Below are 21,055 nucleotides of genomic sequence, written 5' to 3' on the forward strand. Positions count from 1 at the left end.
TCAATGGGAAAAAGTGGCTGGTGAGTCTAAGAGCTGTCATCTAGGACTTCTAGGACCCTGTCTTGTCCCATCCACTCACTGCCTCCTTGAGAAAAGTGCATCAGAGGAATGCTTTCGTTATTTCGAAGAAGCAACAGAGCAAGCACCCTGTCTTGACTGAGTCAGGTGAACATTCCCCCTCACCTCCTAAGGTCATGGTTTAATTAATAATATCTAATAAAAACTACTCTCTAAACTCATACTATTACTTTTATTCCATTAATAAGGCAATGTAGTACAGACCTGAGAACACAAGAATCAAAAGAGATTCCTTGTGTTGGATTATTTATAAAACAAGAGGGAAAATAAATTAGTGGGCTCATTAGGTATATGTGTATTTTTCCAATCAGCTCCACCAATCTTTAGGTTCAAAACTGTGGACAAAATAGTATAAAATACATCAGCTTGTTGGTATGTGGAGGAAGTGCTATAGGGTGGAGTTCTGGTGAACTGATGAGACCTGTCAGGTTTTAAATGCAGCACTTAGCCCTTTTGTCTAGGTCCATAACCCTTCTAGGCTTCATTTTCTTCCTGCAACAGTAGTTATTCATTAACTTAGGGATTGTCATAACAGCTAAATTAGGATATACAGTTGTCTCTTGGTATCTGAGGGGGACTGGTTCCATGACCACCCTCCCCTACAATGGATACCAAAATTTGAATATGCTCAAATCCTTTATATAAAAATACAGTATTTGTATGTAACCTACACACACCTTCCTGTATGTTTCAAATTATCTCTACATTACTGATAATACCTAATACAATGTAAATGGTGGCCTGTGTGCAGCAAATTGAAGTTTTGCTTCTTGGAATTTTCTGGAATTTTTTTTCCCCAAATATTTTTGATCTGCAGTTAGTTGAATATGTGGATGCAGAACCCTTGGAAGTGGAGGGCTGACAAATATAAACGCTTCACACAGATCTTTAAACAAATACTGAGATCCTGTTATGACCAAGCATTGGCATACAAGATACACCATACATTGTGTCTCTGTTAAGAATCCTTTCAGTCTATCGTGGGAACAGACATAAATAAATAAACTGATACGTAATTAGGAATGTGAAAGTCATGTAGAAGCACACGGATCCAAAAAAAATCAACCTATTTTAGGAACGCAAAGAGAAAGCTTGCCTGACAAAGTGAAGTTCAAACACCTGAAGCGTGACTAGTTTCCCAGAGGAGCAAAGAATACACACTTACGCAGCAGTAGGTGCAAAGGCCCTGAGGTGGAGGGAGTATAGCTTGTTTTAGAAACCAAATATAAATGAGGGGGAGATGGTACAAAATAAGCTTAGAGAAGGAAAGAAGAATCGGATCTGATAGAGCTTTGTTAGATATTTTGAACTATCTCCTGAGAAGTGAGAAGCTATCAGACCCTTTTAACTAGGTGGATGGTGTGAACAGAGGTTCATTTCAGGAAAACACTTCTGCTGGTGTATGAGGATGATGGAGGAGGCTGATAACAGAGTTCCGTTAGGAGGCTTACTGGATGGTTTAATCAGAGTTGTGCTGTGAGGATGGAGAGAAGTAGGCAAGTTTGAGAACTATTAGGCAGATGAAACTGAAAGGCTTTGGTGACTGGTTGATTGAGAAGGAAAGAAATGTGGAGGACCACAAATATTAGTCTATGGAAGTCCTCAATAAATGTTTGTTTTTGATTGTGTCTTCAGTAACTCTTACCACTGCTTTCATAATATACCTGAGCTTGAGGCCACACATGATTTTGATTGGGAGAAAGCTATCAGTGGTCATTTGATGACCATTAGTAATCGCAATTTTTGGTTTTACTTCTTAAAACAAACAACAACACTTTATAGCACTGAGTACTGTTTTCCTCTACAAATGAGGAATCTGAGGCACAGAGGGATTTAATAACTTGCTCAGACAGTTAGTAATGGTAGACCCAGAATTCGAACCCAGATATTCTTACTGTGGAGCCTATGCAATCCACAGGTTTTTATTCTTCAGAGTGATCCTTCAAAAGAGGTGTTTTGATGAATTGACCTTTGTATCTCTACTAAATACTAATTTCCCTTCTTGACCTCATCCAATTCAGTGTAAAGGAATAAAATACAGTTGATCTGATGGTTCTTCTTGATTGCTGTTTTGGTGAACCAAAAATGTGTCCTTACATTTTAATTCTTCTTAATCCTTGCAAACAGGAGGAATAACATAGAAAAATACTGCTTCTCTTCTATGAATAGTACATTCTCTGGACTAGTTATCTAGGCTTTATCCTCTGAACATTAATTACCACAGCTATATTGTAAAAATAATAGGAAGACAGCAAAGTGGAAGACTACATATACCTTTGCAGTATAAATCTAGCCACACATGTTCTATGTGAAGAGAAAACATTTATGAGTATTCTGAAGGAACATTTATATGCCTATAAATAACATTGCTGGTTTACTTTGCTTAAAGTGAATGCTAGAGGACATTTTTGTAGTCTGTGCAAGGATTCAAGATGGGAATCGTCATATAGTCTGCCTGTTAGATCAGTAAATTTCTAAAGTTGTATTTTGCGTATGGGTGTGGCAGTTTGCGAAAAAATACTACTTCCTTCTGGGTGCCTGCATATTGTCAGCTTTTAAGAATCAAAGCAGATTAAACTTTGCTAGTATGCTCCATAACTATTTCCTTTTCAAAGTTGGGGTTTGTCCCATTTCTCTGGAAAATTCACACTCGAGTTTATCCTGAACATAACCACTGATAGACTGTTTAGCACTTACATAGGGTTTTTGTTTTCAGGATTTCATAATCATTGCCTTTTAATCCATTTAACACCCCTGTGAGGTAGGCAGATAAATTCAAGCATCTAAGTCTCCCGTGGGCAGATTTCAGTGGCAGCATGAGTATTGTGATTGGCACTGAGTTTCCTTAACTTCCCAGAGGCCAGACACCTGGAGAGGCTTTCCTACAGGTCAAGATACATGCCAGTGTGTCAGCCACAGGGCACTGCCTCCTACTCCTCCTGCTATTTTGCTAAGATTCAGTGACTGCATCTACCATTAACCACAATGCTATGCCCACAGTGTCTGTCTGCATGAAAGCCACTCTGAAAGAGTACGTTTTGAAAGATTCTTAGGGAGCCCAACAAACGTTTATGTTCTATAAAGCTATGGTTTTTCCAGTAGTCATGTACGGATGTGAGAGTTGGACCATAAAGAAGGCTGAACACCACAGAATTGACGCTTTTGAACTGTGGTGCTGGAGAAGACTCTTGAGAGTCTCTTGGCCTGCAAGGAGATCAAACCAGTCAATCTTAAAGGAAATGAACACTGAATATTCACTGGAAGGACTGATACTGAAGCTCTAGTACTTTGGCCACTGATGCGAAGCGCCAACTCATTAGAAAAGACCCTGATGCTGGGAGAGATTGAGGGCAAGTGGAGAAGGGGGCAACAGAGGATGAGATGGTTGGATGACATCACCAACTCAACAGACATGAGTTTGAGCATACTCTGGGAGATAGTGAAGGACAAGGAAGCCTGGCGTGCTGCAGTTCATGGGACTGCCAAGAGTCAGACTTGACTTAGTGATTGGACAACAATAACAACACAACAAATTTCAACTGTTTACACTCCAGTTGAGCATAAACTCCAACAAAGGTACTTTTTGTTCAGTGATAACACTCATGGCTCCAACTAAGTACTTAGATTAATAAATAAATGAGCACCAGAATTTCTGTCTCAGGAGTCTGTAATATATTCAGGTAGGCAAAAAATATGTGTACCTAATGATAAAATCATCAACATGGCGTCAATTGAAATATAAAGTTGGCAGTTTTATGTAGTATGCTTATTTGTACCAAGCTCTATGATAAAGATAATACACACATTATCACAGCTTTGTGACGTAGATACTATCATCCTGGTTTTCAAACAATGAAAACCAAGGCTAGTAAGTTGACCGCAGTCATAGAGCTTCTGACTCCTTGGTAGAAGGTGATGTATAGAATCTTAAAGCTCTAGGGCAATATACAACAGAGGAGTGGTAATAATAGAGTATATAATAAGACACATATTAACTTGTTTATGTATAAAGTAAAACAAAACCATGTAAAAGAATTGTTTTTACACATGTAGTAATTTACATCTTTTTACCTTTCCCAGCACTTTTTAACTTTTCTAGTACTTGCTTCAATGAAAGTATTTGTATGTTTTTCCTTCTACCTTGTTGATAGTTTCTTGAAAGGATGACTGTGTCTTATTTGTCTTGTAATTGTACATATTAAATAATGCTTAATGCCGTAAATCGATTGGGTGCTCAGGAATTACTCAGTAAGCTTTAGAAATTAGTAGGGCTTTTACCCAGAGATAAACCAATTCACCCAAGGGCAGCTTATCTTTGACAAAGGAGTCAAAAATATACAGTGGAGAAAAGACAGCCTCTTCAATAAACATTACTGGGAAAACTGGACAGCTACATGTAAAAGAATGAAACTAGAACACTTCCTAATACCATATGCAAAAATAAACTCAAAATGGATTAAAGACTTAAAGGCCAGAAACGATAAAACTCTTAGGTGAAAACAGGCAGTACACTCTTTGACATGTATCACAGCAAGATCCTCTTTGACCCACCTCCTAGAGTACTGGAAATAAAAACAAAAATAAACAAATGAGACCTAATTAAACTTAAAAGCTTTTGTAAGGAAAAGCTTTTGCAAAGGAAACAACAAGATTGAAAGCCAGCCCTCAGAATGGGAGAAAATAATTGCAAATGAAACAACCAACAAAGGATTAATCTCCAGAATATATAAGCAGTTCATACAGCTCAATACCTGAAAAACAAACAGCTCTATCAGAAAATGAGCAGAAGACCTAAACAGACATTTTTTCCAAAGAAGACATACAGATGGCCATTAAACACAAGAAAAGATGCTCAACATCACTGGTTATTAGAGAAATACAAATCAAAATTACAATGAGGTATCACCTCACTCCAGTCAGCAAAAAATGTACAAACAATGAATGCTGAAGAGGGTGTGGAGAAAAGGGAATCTTCTTGCATTGTTGATGGAAAAGTGAAATAGCCTCTATGGAGAACAGTATGGAAGTTCCTTAAAAAACTAGAATTATTAAGACCCAACAGTCCCACTAATGGGCATACAGCCTGAGGAAACCATAATTTTAAAAGATACTTGTATCCCAACGTCCATTGCAGCACTGTTTACAATAGCTAGGACATGGAAGTAGCCTGGATGTCCATTGGCAGATGAATGGATAAGGAAGCTATTTCTGTGGTACATACATGTAATGGAATATTACTCTGCCATGAAAAGGAGTACATTTAAGTCAGTTCTAATGGAGTGAATGAACCTAAAACCTAGTATACAGAGTGAAGTCAGAAAAAGAAAGACAAATATCATATATTAATGCATGTATGTGGAATCTAGAAACCTGGTACTGATGAACCTATTTGCAAGACAGTAATGGAGATGCAGACATAAAAAACAGAATGGTGGACAGGGTCGGGGAAGGAGAAGGTGAGACGAATTGAAGGAGTAGCATTGAAACATATACATTACCATATGTAAAATAGATAGCCAGTGGGCATTTGCTGTATGATGCAGGGAGCTCAAACCTGGTGCCCTGTGACAACCTTGAGTAGTGGGGTGGGGTGGGAGGTGGCAGGGAGGTTCAAGAGTTGGGGGGGACATGTGTATACTTGTGCTGATTCATGTTGATATATGGCAGAAACCAACACAACATTGTAAGTCAATTATCCTCCAATTAAAAATATTTTTAAAATATTTTTTAAATTATTTAAAAAATTAAAAAAAAAAGTAGTAGAGCTTTTAATTGAAAAAGAAGTACCTGTATGTGCAAAACATTTAAATGAAACTGAAGAATCGCTCCTATTTAAGATTTATACCTAGTTCTTTCCCATTATATGTTCCAGTTTCTTATGGATCATTTCAGAAATATTCAGTATATGTATTTGTGTATGTGTGTGTATAGGTAAATGTACATTCACCTTACACCTGAATTGATTGTCTTAGATTATGATAATTAAGTCTAAATACAGAATTAATCATAGCACTATATGCAGAATATACTTTGATAATAAAAGTCATTTATTAAATGCATTATAAAATGCATAAATGGGTAATTATGATTGTACATCTAACAAAAATTTATGTATGAGTTTAACCATGTCCTCGAGAGAAAATACTAACATAGTGCTACTGCTGCTAAGTCGCTTCAGTCGTGTCCGACTCTGTGCGACCCCATAGACAGCAGCCCACCAGGCTCCCCCGTCCCTGGGATTCTCCAGGCAAGAACACTGGAGTGGGTTGCCATTTCCTTCTCCAATGCATGAAAGTGAAAAGTGAAAGTGAAGTCGCTCAGTCATGCCTGACTCTTAGCGACCCCATGGACTGGAGCCTACCAGGCTCCTCCGTCCATGGGATTTTCCAGGCAAGAGTACTAGAGTGGGTTAAATATGTAATTCCAATATAAGATGGTTATAATTTAGATACTTTAGGGTTGCTAAGTTATATGTGAGGGAAGATTAACTTTAGGAATTAGATGTAAAGATTATGGTTGAATATCTTCTTTGGAGTTTCTCTATACTTTCAAGTGTCTTTCTCACAACTGGTAAAATTTACAAAGACCCATTATGTATGAAGGAATGAGGCAGGATTTGGAAGAAAAGAGTTATATTTTGCTGTAGCATACAGCTATATTTTGCAAAATGATAGAAGATAATACTAGATTATAATTTATCTTGAAAATTATGTGTTTCTGGTGTAAATATGAGCTATGAAAAATAGTTCTTCATCTGCCAAAAAGAGAATTTGAGAATCCTATACATTTTTAAAAGTTAAGTTGCTAATTCTTTGTTTATTGTTTTCTAATTGTAGGTTTTAGTATAAAAGCAGTGCCATTCCAGAATGCCATCTTGAATGTAAAAGAACTTGGAGGTATATCATATATTTTTTCTATGTCTGACTCTAACTTCTACTAAGTTCATATTAATGCATTGCATATAATTAAAACATGTTGATGATGTTTTATTCTAGAAGGTGACTTATTTTTACCCTTTTTCTTGGTAATACGTTTCCTAGAAATATTTTTTCTTTATATATATTAAAGGTGGTTGAAGAGTTCTAATTGACATAAATGTATGTTTGTTTATGTAGCGCTACGCTACCAGTGCCATTTTATACTCTATACTCATTGGTTTTGCTTCTCTTATTAAATTTATTCTTGAAGTGAAAAAATGAAGAGAGTTTTAGTATAATCATGGAAAAAAGCTATACATTAGGCAAAGAACTGTATTTTAGAGTAGTTTGTATTCATATTGCAGGTTTTATTGTATTAGATCTTTTTAGAATGTGTTTGTTCTGATAATAAATCTTTGCCAATAGGTTCTTTGTTGGTCAAGCACATTTATTGGATAGGCTTTACCCCAAACTATACATCACTCAGTCTTTCATTGCACTCTCTGTCTGGGATTTTTTTGATTGTATTTTGTGTCAGTCAGGGTCTTAACCCATGTAAGTAGGTTAACAAAGAAATCAGTCAATTCAATGAACCTGCTACGTTCTCTAATGGCATAGGAACATGATAAGTCCTCTGGAGTTCAGTATGGTATGGGTGAGTTTAATGACTTAGAAGAGAATTCTCTTCCATCTCTTTAACCACTTTGTGATATTGACCTTAGTCTGTTTTTGTTTTTTTTTTTAATGCTCATTCTGTGACCTTTTATTAGATTGATGAAATTAAAACCCAGACCTATGCATTCCTAATAGTATTTTTATGCCTTCTTATTTTTATATAATGATGTATTGGCTGATCTTTCCAGGTTTACTTCTGTCAGTCTGTTTTATAGCCACTTTGACTTTTATAGTATTAATATTTAAACTATGGTTGATAAATTCTGGTTTTTCTTTGACATTGGTTTTGTCATTTTGACTGAAAAAATGATAAACATGAATGTTTTTATAATAGAAAAATTTTCTGTGCAAAAATTTTAAGACTTTATTAAATATTTTAATATTACTTAGTGGCTTCAGAGAACATAGTATAAACATCCATGGAATCAAATTGAATGGTTTGAGAATTCTATTATTTTTAAATATTACTGATACTTAATAATATTATTATTACTAGGCTAGATGCAAAATTTTTATTAAATACCCTCCAGATGTAAGAAACTATTGATTAAGATGTTTATTATTGATGTTTACTTTGATGATATAAAAATGCATCTTAACAATTTTTTAAAAGTGCAGAATTTATTATAATCTTAACTGTGCCATTGAAACTCAGTACAACTCAAAAGATCAAGTTAGAGGAAAGGGGTGTATAAGGCGGGAATCCATCTGTTCCCAAGCAGAGTTTAATTTTGTTGGAAGAACGGTGTGCTGCTGCTGCTGCTAAGTTGCGTCAGTCGTGTGCGACCCCATAGACGGCAGCCCACCAGGCTCCCCCGTCTCTGGGATTCTCCAAGCAAGAATACTGGAGTAGGTTGTCATTTGAACTGTGTATGCCCTGGAAATTACTGAAATGGAAATTACAATGGAGAGGATACTATAGAGTTTGGTGGAAATACTCTAGCTGTGCCTCTTGCATGATGAAATGGAGAGATGTAGGTACATGACAGAGCTTCAGGGTTGGGATCCATACATCAGTTTCAGGCTAGTGATGTGTGGTGCTTGGCAGGTGGTGTTGAAGAGCAGATTACTCACTTAAGCACAGATTCTTCTATCCCTGAAAATTTAATAGCTGTTTTCAGGTGAGAGGCTCTCAAGGAGGCGATTTTCTGCATAGAATCTATTTGTGTATCCTCTGTTGTGTGCTCAGAAGCAAGCAGTGGAGGAAGTTCAGGGCTTGACTTTTCACTCACTAATTCCTTTACTCAACAAATTTTTTTTGAGCACCTCCTCTACCTGGGGTAGGACTGGGCCCTAGATCAGCCAAGAATGCATGAAAAGCAGACTAACATACATAGAGAGTATAGTTTTCATAGAATTTAAGTAAATCTTACACCCCAAGAGGCTCATCCCAATATAAGATACGAGGCCTTTAGGGAAAGTTATGACCTCCTAAAATTAAATTGTTTGAGAGGAAGTTGCTTGACCCAAGAATTTCTAAGTTCAAGAGGAAAGAGTTGAGAATTTTAAAATCAATGTTATTTACCAGTAGAGAGTTTACTCAGAAGACAGGTTAATCAGAATTCAACCAGGTTGTCAATCCAGGCGAAGATTCTGAAATCAAGGAAGAAATTCAAGAAGCTAGGTGTAAAGGTAGGCAGATACTAAAAGCCCGCACTGTGCTGAAGTTTGGAATGCTCTGCTGCTTCTCCTAGGGTTAATTCAGGAGATTGGCCCAGCCCGTTTCTCCCTTCTAATTCCCTCTTCTACCCTTTTCGCATGGTTCCAAGGTTTTCAATCACTTGCTCCTAACCTCTCTTACTTTTTTTACTTCTTCAAAATAGGAAGAAGCGTGAACTTGTGTTCCTTATCTAGTAAGAAATGGTTTAGAATGAAATAACAATGACTAATGGAGTTAAATGAAAGTCACTTTTGGTAGATCTTACTATAAATAGCAAACCTTATGTTCACAAACACACTGGTGTGTGTGTGTGTGTGTGTGTGTGTGTGTACTACCTAATTTATATCAGAGAGAATTCTATGCTGTTATCAATTTTCTCTTTTATGAGGATATTTCTTATATCTGGCACCTAAAAATTCCTATAAATTTCATTCATAGCAATTTTCTCAAGTGATCTTTTCCTGCTGTTCATGCAGTCGTTCTAGCACAGTTATTTGTGTGTCAAGCATGATTCTAGGGACTGGGGATAAATGATATTTAAAGAGACCTGTGGTTCAGTGATAAAGACATTTGTGAAAACCAATATTTGAAATTAATTTGGAAAGTAACGAAATTAAGAGGGAAGTAAATATAAAGGATGACACAAAGAGACGATCCAGCCTGGTGGTATGATGGGTGAGTCCTGTTTACACTATGTTGAGAATGACCTGTTCTCCTCATCTTACCTGTCCCACTCATCAGGCTGTACTGATTATTCTAGAACTCTACAATTTCTTCTATTTTCTCTCCGCACACATTCTCACTTAATCTTTGCAACTTCATGCCTAGAGAGTAGATGCTGTTATTATCTGACAGATAGTGAGACGCAGGACACCTAGACACAGGGCAAGTGGTTTGTTCAAAGTTATTTGGAGAAGGATTTCTGGGAGTCGATCTGAGCCCTTGTGCTTAACCACGGTACCCTGTACATGAAGCATGTTACCCAGTGCCTGGCACAAGAGAAGTGCTCCCAGGTATTGTCCGCTGCTGTTCTTACCACAATTATATGAACAATTTAAAGCTTTCACATGTTGGTATTATTTTCATTAACACTGTATTGATTACACATGAACACTCTGCTCAAAACTGTAGGATGTTATCCCTAATCATTGCAGCTGCTTTTAGTATTCATTTTCTGTCTTACTCTCTTTATTTAGAGGTTAAGTCAACTCTTCCTCCATTTTAATTGTGACTCTAGTGCTGTAGTCATGCTTTCCTCTTCTGGTTTCTTCAAGACTGCCTTCTGAAGCAGTCAGGACTCCTAAAGGAGATTAGTCCTGGGTGTTCATCGGAGGGACTGATGTTGAAGCTGAAACTCCAATACTTTGGCCACCTGATGCGGAGAGCCGACTCATTTGAAAAGACCCTGATGCTGGGAAAGATTGAGGGCAGGAGGAGAAGGGGACGACAGAGGATGAGATGGTTGGATGACATCACTGACTCAATGGACATGGGTTTGGGTGGACTCCGGGAGTTGGTGATGGACAGAGAGGCCTGGCGTGCTGCAGTTCATGGGGTCGCAAAGAGTCGGACTCGACTGAGCGACTGAATTGAACTGAACTGATAGTGTCAACACAAGCATAGTCCCTGCATAGATTGACTAATCAACACAAGGGGAGACTCTTAACGTGAACTAAACTTCTCTTCTTGAATTACAGTCAAATATTTCTGATAGGCCTAAAACAAAGTTCTGGGTTAATCCCTTCCATACTTGAAGGGATTCGTTTTTTTAACACTATCCAGGTCTGATCCCTATGGAGGTCATTCTGTAGTATCTCTCAGTGAACTTTTTTTTCCTGCATATTTTTTAATTTGGAAAGTCTTTTTTAAACTAATCTAAATCCTTTCTCCTTTAGTTTTAATTAATTACTCTGCTTGTCTTGCTCTATTATTTTTATTTTTCTCGGTGTTGTGTAAGACACCAAGCAGGATCCTGGATAGACAGAAAGATTAATCTTTTGAAGGATTTTCCTTCCTCCTGGTGACTTGTTTCTAAGCTCAGCCATTCTCTATGGTTCCAGATAAGTCTGCTTTCCTGTATCTTTGTTTCCTTATCTGTAAATTGTAGTACTAATAGTCCCTATATCATGTAATCCTTGTGAGGACCAAATTAGTTAATGTAGGTTGAGTACTTAGAGACTGTCTGGCCCTAACATTTCTGAAAGATTTACTGTTATTATAGTTATACCCTCACTCCCTCACACCCCACAAAAGCACCTTTAAATAATGCCTTTTTCATCCCAAGTTCTCTGAATATAAAACAAATCACATATGATTGCTTTTTCCTTTGTGGTCATCTCTCTCTCCCGCATCGACAAAGTGATCTTTTCCTGCATGGTGTTCTGCCTGAAAGTCACTGAAAGGGACCTCATTGGGCTCTTGGTTATCTGCCCAGCATATTTTTTGCCACTGCACATGTGTTGGTAGTAAATGTTTTTGTCCTTTTCCACCTAATCACCTTTTTTTCTGTTTTCAGATTCCACCAGAAAAATCTCTTGTCTGTCTTAGTGCCTCTCAGTTGATTTCATTCTGTTTGACTTATCTATTGTAACCACATTACTAAGGTAAGCAAAGCATCTGGCGTTTAACTGAGTTGGACGCAGTGGTCACTGCAGTGACATCACAGCACTGATAATTTTTCATCTTAGAAATGTCTAGTTCTTAAATCTATGAATAGTTTTTTATACCTTCTTAGATGGCTTTCTCTTGATTCTGAAATTTTGTTCACAAATTGATAGAATCCAGAGAGGAAAATTTCATCTCTTAACACATTTGGTTTGTTACCACTTATTGATAAGGTTCCAGACATCATAATTGCTTTTTCTTTCTTGAACTGAATTCTGGAACCAACCAAAAAATGGTTGGTTTTGCCGAATGACTTGTTTTCTTCCCTTTAATATTCTAATGAGTTATGTCTGAATTGTTTCCCCATCCCCCTATCTTGGCCACGGTCCCCACCCAATATACTCTTTGGCTGTCTTATCTTCCCAGTTGACTTTGAGGAAGGCAGGGCAAAGCTAAAAATCAGTTGGCTATCTTTCACACTTCAGGATTCATTGCTGTTAGTTGCCAATCAAAAGGGAAGATACGAGGCTTTTGTCTGCATTTTCTTTTCTTTAGAGGAAGGCGGTGAGGGTAGTATGGAAAGTGCAAGTTGTGTTTATCTACCCATTTACTTCAGCCGGTGCAATAGTGACTGAATGGTTTTTGAGGGTTGTCAGCTAAGCCATTTTTTAAAGTTTGCTTCTTTCAGCAGCCAAGCTGTTATATGAAACAGATGTTGACTCTGTCCTGTTTCTTTGTTTGCCTGAAGGAATACGCCTCCTCATAGTGAAAGGTGCTGTTTCTTTGTATCCTGCTAGTTATCTTGGGGTGCTGTTAATCTGTCCAGGTTATTTGCATTTCTAAAGTTCTCCAGAAACTGTACAAGGCAGACTTCTTAACAGGCAACCCAGGGGGCACTACTGCCTGCTTCTTATAATCTCTGCTTTTTGTACCCAGGCCGTTCGATGTCTTTCACCAAAATAAAGCTGTCTTCCTTCAGAATCTTTTACGAAAACTTACTTTGGAAGGAGTAATCACTCTTTAATTTTATCTGATGCGTTCTCACTGTTCTTTGTATATTATGATTATTCCCTCTATATGGCCATTACTGCCTCCTTCCTACTAAAAAATAATGCAACTCAATAAGTATAAATTTAATGTACCCCCTGGCTCTGAGGGTCATGCTATTCTATAAAGACAGGAGGAATCGAGGCAATATAAACCAATAAATCGGTTGTATATTTTTTAAAAAGACTGATTATAGGCAGACTAACTTGAAGAGGTTATTATGGCCACATTGTTGTAAAGGATGATTGGAATTGCCTAGATTTTTGCTGGTATAGGAGGAAACAACTTGCCATTCAAAAACTGTGTTAGACATCTTCAAAAATAGGTTTCATGGGAGAAAAGGCAGGAAACCATGACCCTGGCAAAGGAACATAGCGGCACAGAGTGGGGGCCCAAATATGGCCAGGTCCACAGAGTCCCTTAGCACTGTGCTGTGAAGTAAGTGACAGTCAGCTCCATATGAGTCAATGTGCATGTTCTGTATCTTTTGTATAAGGAAGAAGTGTGATTCAACAAGTAGAGTGTAGCCTCAAGACACTCTGTCCCCTTCTGCATTTCAACTTCTTTTTGTTGGTCTTTCTTATCTGTAAGATGTAAGTTTTAATAAATCATCACTATTTATTTCCCAAGGGATTGGGCTGGAAAAGTAAAGTTCAGTTGCCTAAAGCGCCTCAAGAGAGATGCTTTAAGAATAGACAGTGGTATTGCCACTAATTCTCTTTTTATAGTTGTGGATCCAGTGTGATATGTAATATTGAATGATAGAAACATCTTGATATAGTATTGTTTCCTTATCTAGGAAAAGAACCAGACCTTTCTGGAATGGGAACAGCCAGTTAACTCCTGGCTCTCTGAGCTGTGTACTCTCTCGCTTAGGCTCTACTAGGGGAAATGATATTGGGACAACGCCAAGTCACTTGGATGTGAGTTAAAAGGCCACAGCTATCTGAATTGGTTGAACAGGATCCCAGGGTGGTGGTGTTCAAGCATTTTTTACACTTGCTAAGGGAAAACTGAGCCAAACAGTCAGGAGAGCCAAATAAATGAATCTAAGGGCCCAGAAGTCTGTTACTGGCTGATGTAGACTTGACCTTAATTTTTGTTTTCTTCTGGACCTGTGCCCTAAGAAGTTTTTTAAAATCTGTCTTCTCAGTCATAGTTTAGTATAGTACTTAATGATTTGCTTCTTCTAAGACTCTGTGTATATATAGAATGTTCTAGAAACTGGATTCCCAGCCTTTTAAACCTCCCACTCCCTCTGGCAGTAGGGATCTTATGTGCCTCTGAGGTTGCTGCCTCACCACTGTTTCCTCTTTAAGGGTGATCAGGTCATTTCATATCTTCTCACTCTACCCAGCTTCCTCACAGAACATTGTGTTGGGTTCTTAGCTTAATTTCTTATCCCTCACAGGGGAATAGGTATCTCTGTTTCTCCCAGGGGTTGCCATAATAGCAACTAATTTTCACTGTGTATTTGGTTTCAGTGTGATATTGCAGCAATAACACTGAAGTCAAGAGACCAGTATTTTCCTCTAACGAAAGAAGCCAGGGGACCTTGGGCAAGGCATTTAACTTTTCCAACACCACTTTCTTTTCTAGCAGCCGGAGATACTTATAAATGTTCTGTTTTTTGGTATAACGTAACTAGTTTATTTTTTATATAAAAACTTACAGTATTTACTTTGCCTCAGTCTCTGAGAACCATAGAGCCAGTCTCTAACTGGATTATTTCCTCTACTTTCCTTTATCCCTGACTTTGTCAATTATTATTATTTTTTGTACAGTAGGCATTTTAATAAATCTCAAAGTTTTCTTTTTGTATGAAAAAAGTAGTGTGAGGCAGACCAAACGTCCACAAAATAACTAACAGTAACTTAACAAAGGTGCTGTCACTGTGGTCTTGACTTTGGGAAGCATTATGGTCTGTTATGAGAAGTGCTGGGCTTCCCAGATGTCACTAGCAGTAAAGAACCCACCTGCCAATGCAGGAGACATAAGAGATATAGTTTCAATCCCTGGGTCGAGAAGATCCCCTGGAGGAGGGCATGGTAACCCACTCCAGTATTCTTACTTGGAAAATCCTATGGCCAGAGAAGCCTGGTGGGCTATAGTCCAAAGGGTTGCAAAGAGTGGGACACAACTGAAGCGACTTAGGATGCATGCATGCGTGAGAAGTATTATAACAGCACAACATGCCATGTGGTTGTACAGAAAGGACAAGACATAACAGAAAGACAGTCTAGGGAAAGGAACAGATGAGATGAAAGTCAAGGAGCTAACAGTGGGACTGGTTCAGTCTTGTCCCAGCATAAACCAAGCCTACTGTCATCTCTGACTTTTGTCCCATCTGTTCCTAGACTGTTTTTCCCTCTGTCTTCTTTGTCCTTTCTATATGAGCCTACTTGCATCTTGTACTCAATACTGGTATTTGCCATACCAGACTATAAATTTTTGAGGAACTGAAAAGAACAACAGTAATCTTAAGGGTTTGTTGTATGTAGTATAAAATATATCCGTAGTTATAAGCTGAAGGGAAATTTGCCCAATTATGCCCTAAGATGCTAGAGTAAAGTTAGATCCTTCAGAGGCAAAATGTTTTGTTGTTGTTGTTGTTGAATTCATTTCAGTGAACTGTTAATGAATATTAACTACATTCTGGGCCCTGAGGATACAATTTCTTCCTTGCCATATACACACATACATGCTCTCTCTTATGAGCCCATTTCTTTGGATATTTTGATGAGAGAGAGAGATGTTGGCTATAGCAATTATGAAAGTTCTCAGAAAAACTAAATAGCTTTACTAGATTCCTACAATTGGAATGTCAACTTGACAGTTGTTGAAGAGGTAATATGTTTGTAGCTATTCATCACTTATCAGGCTGGATTGATTCTCTGATATATGCCAGAGCCAAATGAAATTGAACTGGTTAGATTTGCTTTTGAGGTGTCACAGATTTGTTTCTTTTAACTTTTTAAGATCCAAAGTATTGTCTAAAGACTCTATTGAAAATGCTTGATCATTTTAGTCTTGAAATTTGCTGATATTCATGGCATTCTTGTGAGAGGTAATAATGTGAAACTTTTATCATATTAATTATTTTAATACAGTTATGGGGGCTTTTATGATTGAAAATTAAAGGTTGATTTTTTTTGTTGTTGTGTCTATTCTCCCTCCCTTGCCAAAATCTCATGAAATGACAAAAATATTAGAAAACAAACACATAATAATAAATTAAATCTATAGCAAAGATAGATTTAAATCTGCAATAGAAAAGGAGAGCAAGACAAAGCTTGAGGTACAGACAATGGAAATATGAAATAGAAGGGGAATTCATCAGGATTATTAATCAGAGAGCTTATCAGAGTTGTTAATTGGGACTTGACATTTGGAGCTCTGCCTTTATTTTTCTTTTCTTTTTGTGTTAGATAGTGGATGGCAGCTGTGTTTACCCACAAACTAAATCCTTGAGTGTGGGTGCTAGACTCAGTGCGGCGGAGCAGTGCCCAAGTAATGCACTGACTGCCAGGTGGGTTAGAAAGCCCACACACAAGGGAGACAAGCCGTTTGTCCCCTGTTAATCACTAGAAACAGGCAGTGGTAAACAGAAGAGCTGGCAAACAGATTTTCAGGCAAAGAATAAGCATATAATCATGACACACCACAAATGAGGGAAATCAACACCATGAAAGAAAGACACCCACTCAAAAGTCAGAAGAAAAGATGCCCAAGGACCTACAGGTAATGGAATGATCAGAAGAAGATATTAGCAAGATGGAGAAAGGTTTTGTATTCCTGAAAAAGAATGTAACGTAGAACTTGGGAGATTAAAGTTTGACTTAAAAATTCAAAATTAAAATGTCAATTTGTAACTAAGATATTAATTAGTGAAACTAAGGATTGAGCAAGGAAATGTCATCAGAATGCCTTCTAAAAGGAATACTTTGTAAGTATGAAGGAAAATTTAAGAGACAAAGGGCTTAGCTACAGAAATTCCAACATCTCTGTATGAAGAGCTCTAAAAGGAAAGTAAAGAGAAGCTGGAGAGAATAAAATAATCAAAGAAATAATTTTTTTAAAAAGCCTCTACTATGAAAAACAGTACTGCAATTTAGTGAGCCCTCTGAGTGCCCATACCTTGATGTAGCATAAAGAAGGAGAAACTGTTGTCATCATAGAAACACACATCATCACAAAAAAATAGCATTATTTCTCATTTCAGCATGGGAGATGGCAGTCATCTGCCATCCAGTAAAGAGGAAAAACCATTAGAGTGTATTCTTTACATATTTAGAGTAAGATTATAATAAACCAAAGAAAAACCAAAGTTTAAATACCGTTTTTCAGTCGCTTAGTCTTATCCAACTCTGTGGCCCTGTGGACTGCAGCATGCCAGGCTTCCTTGTCCATCACTGTCTCCCAGAGTTTGCTCACATTCACATCCACTGAGTTGATGAAGTTTAAATTCAGGATTTAAAATTAAGGATAAACACTGTAACAATAAAAGTAGAATGATATATACAAAAGTACTTAAAAAATAATCTGAAAGGTTACATATTCAGCTAACGTAAGTTATCTTACAGAATGGAGTTAGAGTTTACTGTGTTCAAATAGGTTTTTGCTTTTGAATATTGTGTGAATTTTTTTATGAGAATTTTTTTTTTTAGTTTAAGAAATAAATTCACTCCAAGGATAGAAAGCAAAGAAGATTTGATAAATTGAACAAAACGCATGAATGGTGGGGGAAACCCAAAATAATGAACAAAAGGTTGTGATAAATAGAAAACATCTATATATACATGGGAGAAGGCAATGACAACCCACTTTAGTACTCCTGCCTGGAAAATCCCAGGGACAGCAGAGCCTGGTGGGCTGCCATCTATGGGGTCGCACAGAGTCAGACATGACTGAAGCAACTTAGCAGCAGCAGCAGCATATATACATTAGTATTTGCAATAACTATTAAATAGGTTTAATTCTCCTTTTATAATGTGGGTGATATAAAACACTGATCATAAAATATTCAGCTCTATCTGATGATGAGAGATAATTCTATAACAAAAAGATGCAGTAAAAAAAAAAAAAAGATGCAGTAAGGTAAAAATAAAAGGATAGAAAAGATACCCTAAAAATAGGCCATTGAAAAGAAAGTACTAGGAACAATCTTAGTATCAGATGAAATGAAATTTAAAGCAAAGAACATAAATGAGAATAAATGAGATATTTTATATTGATATACTAAAATAACTGAGCATTGACCTTAATATATTTAACTGCATAATTCTATAAAGCTAAAACTAGGAAAAATATAAGAAAAAGTCAACAGATCTGTAATTAGTAGAGGAATTTAGCCATGCTTTATTCAGAAGACCAAGTACATGTACTAAGTGTATGTACTAAAGCATTTAAATAGACAATTAACAAATTTGATCTCATTGAAAATTATATAGTTTTTACTCTCATACAGAAAGTATGCTCTTTGGAAATACACATAAAATTTTTACATGCATGACCATGTATAATGTGTTTTCTGATTTAAATCCATTTTATAGCAAATAGACAAAAATAATGACACATGACATTTATAGCTCCAGGGGAATCTTCCCAACCCAGGGATCAAACCCAGGTCTTCTGCATTGCAGGCACATTCTTTACTGTCTGAGCCACCAGGGAAGCCCCGTGAACCTTATACCATGTACAAGAGATTTAAATCAAATGCATCCTAGACCTCAATATGTGGCCTAAACCTATAAAACTTCTAGAAGAAAACATAGGAGAAAATCTTTATCACCTTGGATCCGACAAAGATTTCTTAGGTAAGAAACCAAAAGCATAATCCATAAAAAGAAAATTGGTATATTGGATTTCATATTAGTTAGACTTCTGCTTTATGAAAGATGCTATTAGTGAATATACAGGCCAAGATTAGGTGAACATTATTTGGAAATGATATATCTGATAAATAACTTCAATCCAGAATATATAGAGAATACTGAGAGTTTAATAATAAAAGAGACAAACTCTTAAAAATGGGCAACAAATTTAAATATATACTTCATCAAAGAAAATAAAAAGAATGTAAATACGCACATGCAAAGATCTTAATGTTATGTCATTAGGGAAATAGAAATTAAAATCACCACACACATATTAAAATGTTTACAATTTAAAAGCCTAACTTTATCAAGTATTGATAAAGATGTAGAAAAACTAGGATTCTCATTCAGTGTCAATATAGATGTACAATAATACAGCCAGTTCGGAAAACAGTGTGGCAGTCTCTTAAGGTAAATGCAAACTAATCTCCTAAGCTGTTCTACTCTTAGAACAAATGAAAACTTGTGTTGATACAAAATCCTGTACATAAATTTTTACAGCAGAATTTTTTGTAATAGGACAAAACTGAAAACAACCCAGATTGATCAGTTGGTGAATAGATAAATAAACTATGGTATATCCATACAATGAAATGGTATTTAGCAATAAAAAAGAATGAACCATTGACACATGCCACAACATGGATAAATTTTGAAATAATAATTATGTGGAGTGAGAAAAGTCAGACAAAATGGGGTATGTAGAGTAGTATTCCCATACTGGAATAAATTTATATAAAGTTCTAGAAAATGCAAACTAATATTTAATGACAAAAAAACATTTCAATGATTTTCTGAGGGCTAGGGACAGGGACAAGGGTAGGGGAGAAATGGAGGGATTAAAAGGCTCATAAGAAAATTATGGAGGGTGATAGATATGCTTAGTATCTTGATTGTGGTGATGGTTTCACAGACAATTACATTTGTCAAAACTTATCAAATTGTATACTTTAAATATATGTACTTTTTGTATGTCATAAAAACTCCAATACTTTGGCCACCTGATGCGAAGAGCTGACTCATTTGAAAAGACCCTGATGCTGGGAAGGATCTAAGGCAGGAGGAGAATGGCATCACCGACTCAATGGACATGAGTTTGAGTAAACTCTTGGAGTTGGTGATGGACAGGGAGGCCTGGTGTGCTACAGTCCATGGGGTCGCAAAGACACAGACACGACTGAGCAACTGAACTGAACTGATACCACAGTAAGACTATTAAAAATAGTTTATACCTTTAGAAATTAAAAGACATTTTTTCAGTCATCTCAGGTTAAAAATCATTGGAAGTATGTTTTGCGGAGGACTTATGACCCTTTCCTTTGATTGCTTTCCAGTAAAGAATTATTTTAAATAGGCTAGCATCCCTGGTTTTAAAAAAAGATAAATGTGACCGGAAAAGACTTAGAAAACTATCCAATACTGTATAATCATATATAGCTGGATTGTTGGGATTAAAAATATAAGTGTTTTAAACTGTTAGATCAAGATGTTATCAAATCCATCTGTTTAGTGTGTAGATTTTTAAAATCACAGTGCTAATGAAAGAAGATAGATTGGTACATGTCTATACAGAGCAGCCCTCAGTTAATCAAGGGAAGACTATGACGTGTTTGTATTGATACATGTCTATACAGAGCAGCCCTCAGTTAATCAAGGGAAGACTATGACGTGTTTGTTACACAAAGAGTGAAAGATTCCTCAGAGTAAACCAGTTGTGGTTCATTCTGTAGGGATACTCAAAACCTTAGTTATAAAATAGACTCTTCCCAATCTTAGCAGTTATGTCTATGAACAATCTTCAGGTTGGTGATTCTGAAATTAGCAAGATGCAGGTCTTAGAGAAAGTCAGAGGCTAAGGGGTAAAATGAATAACAATTACACTAAGGTGAACAAATGTGTTGGAAAGCATCTGATTCCAAACCACGTTAGAATAATTGGTATTTTAAAAATACACTTTATATCTGTGTGAAATACCTTTTTTGGTTCAGAAATCTTCACTGCTTCAAATTATCTTCTTAAACTGATTTCATGCTCTCCAGGTGGCACTTCTGGTTAAAATTTTTTAACCAGACTGATTTTGGCTTTATTTTCATTTGTATTTTCCCTGTTTCATTTTTGCAAATCTTGGCAAAATGTCTGGTTGAGATCGATGTGGATATGTTTATCTATAATAATCTATGTATAATACGGTAAGATGG

The 21,055-nt window shown here is 36.7% G+C and overlaps 1 protein-coding gene across 1 annotated transcript in view; it reads left to right on the top strand.

Moving 5' to 3' along the window:
- The window catches only part of ARL15 (ARF like GTPase 15), a 459,416-nt gene that overhangs the window by 178,138 nt on the left and 260,223 nt on the right, over positions 1–21,055 (top strand). Inside the window, 1 exon segment of the mRNA NM_001014943.1 lies at positions 6,915–6,974. Within this exon segment, the coding sequence (NP_001014943.1) occupies positions 6,915–6,974 (60 nt within the window).

This window comes from Bos taurus, chromosome 20 (assembly GCF_002263795.3).
Source record: "Bos taurus isolate L1 Dominette 01449 registration number 42190680 breed Hereford chromosome 20, ARS-UCD2.0, whole genome shotgun sequence".
Lineage (NCBI taxonomy): Eukaryota > Metazoa > Chordata > Mammalia > Artiodactyla > Bovidae > Bos > Bos taurus.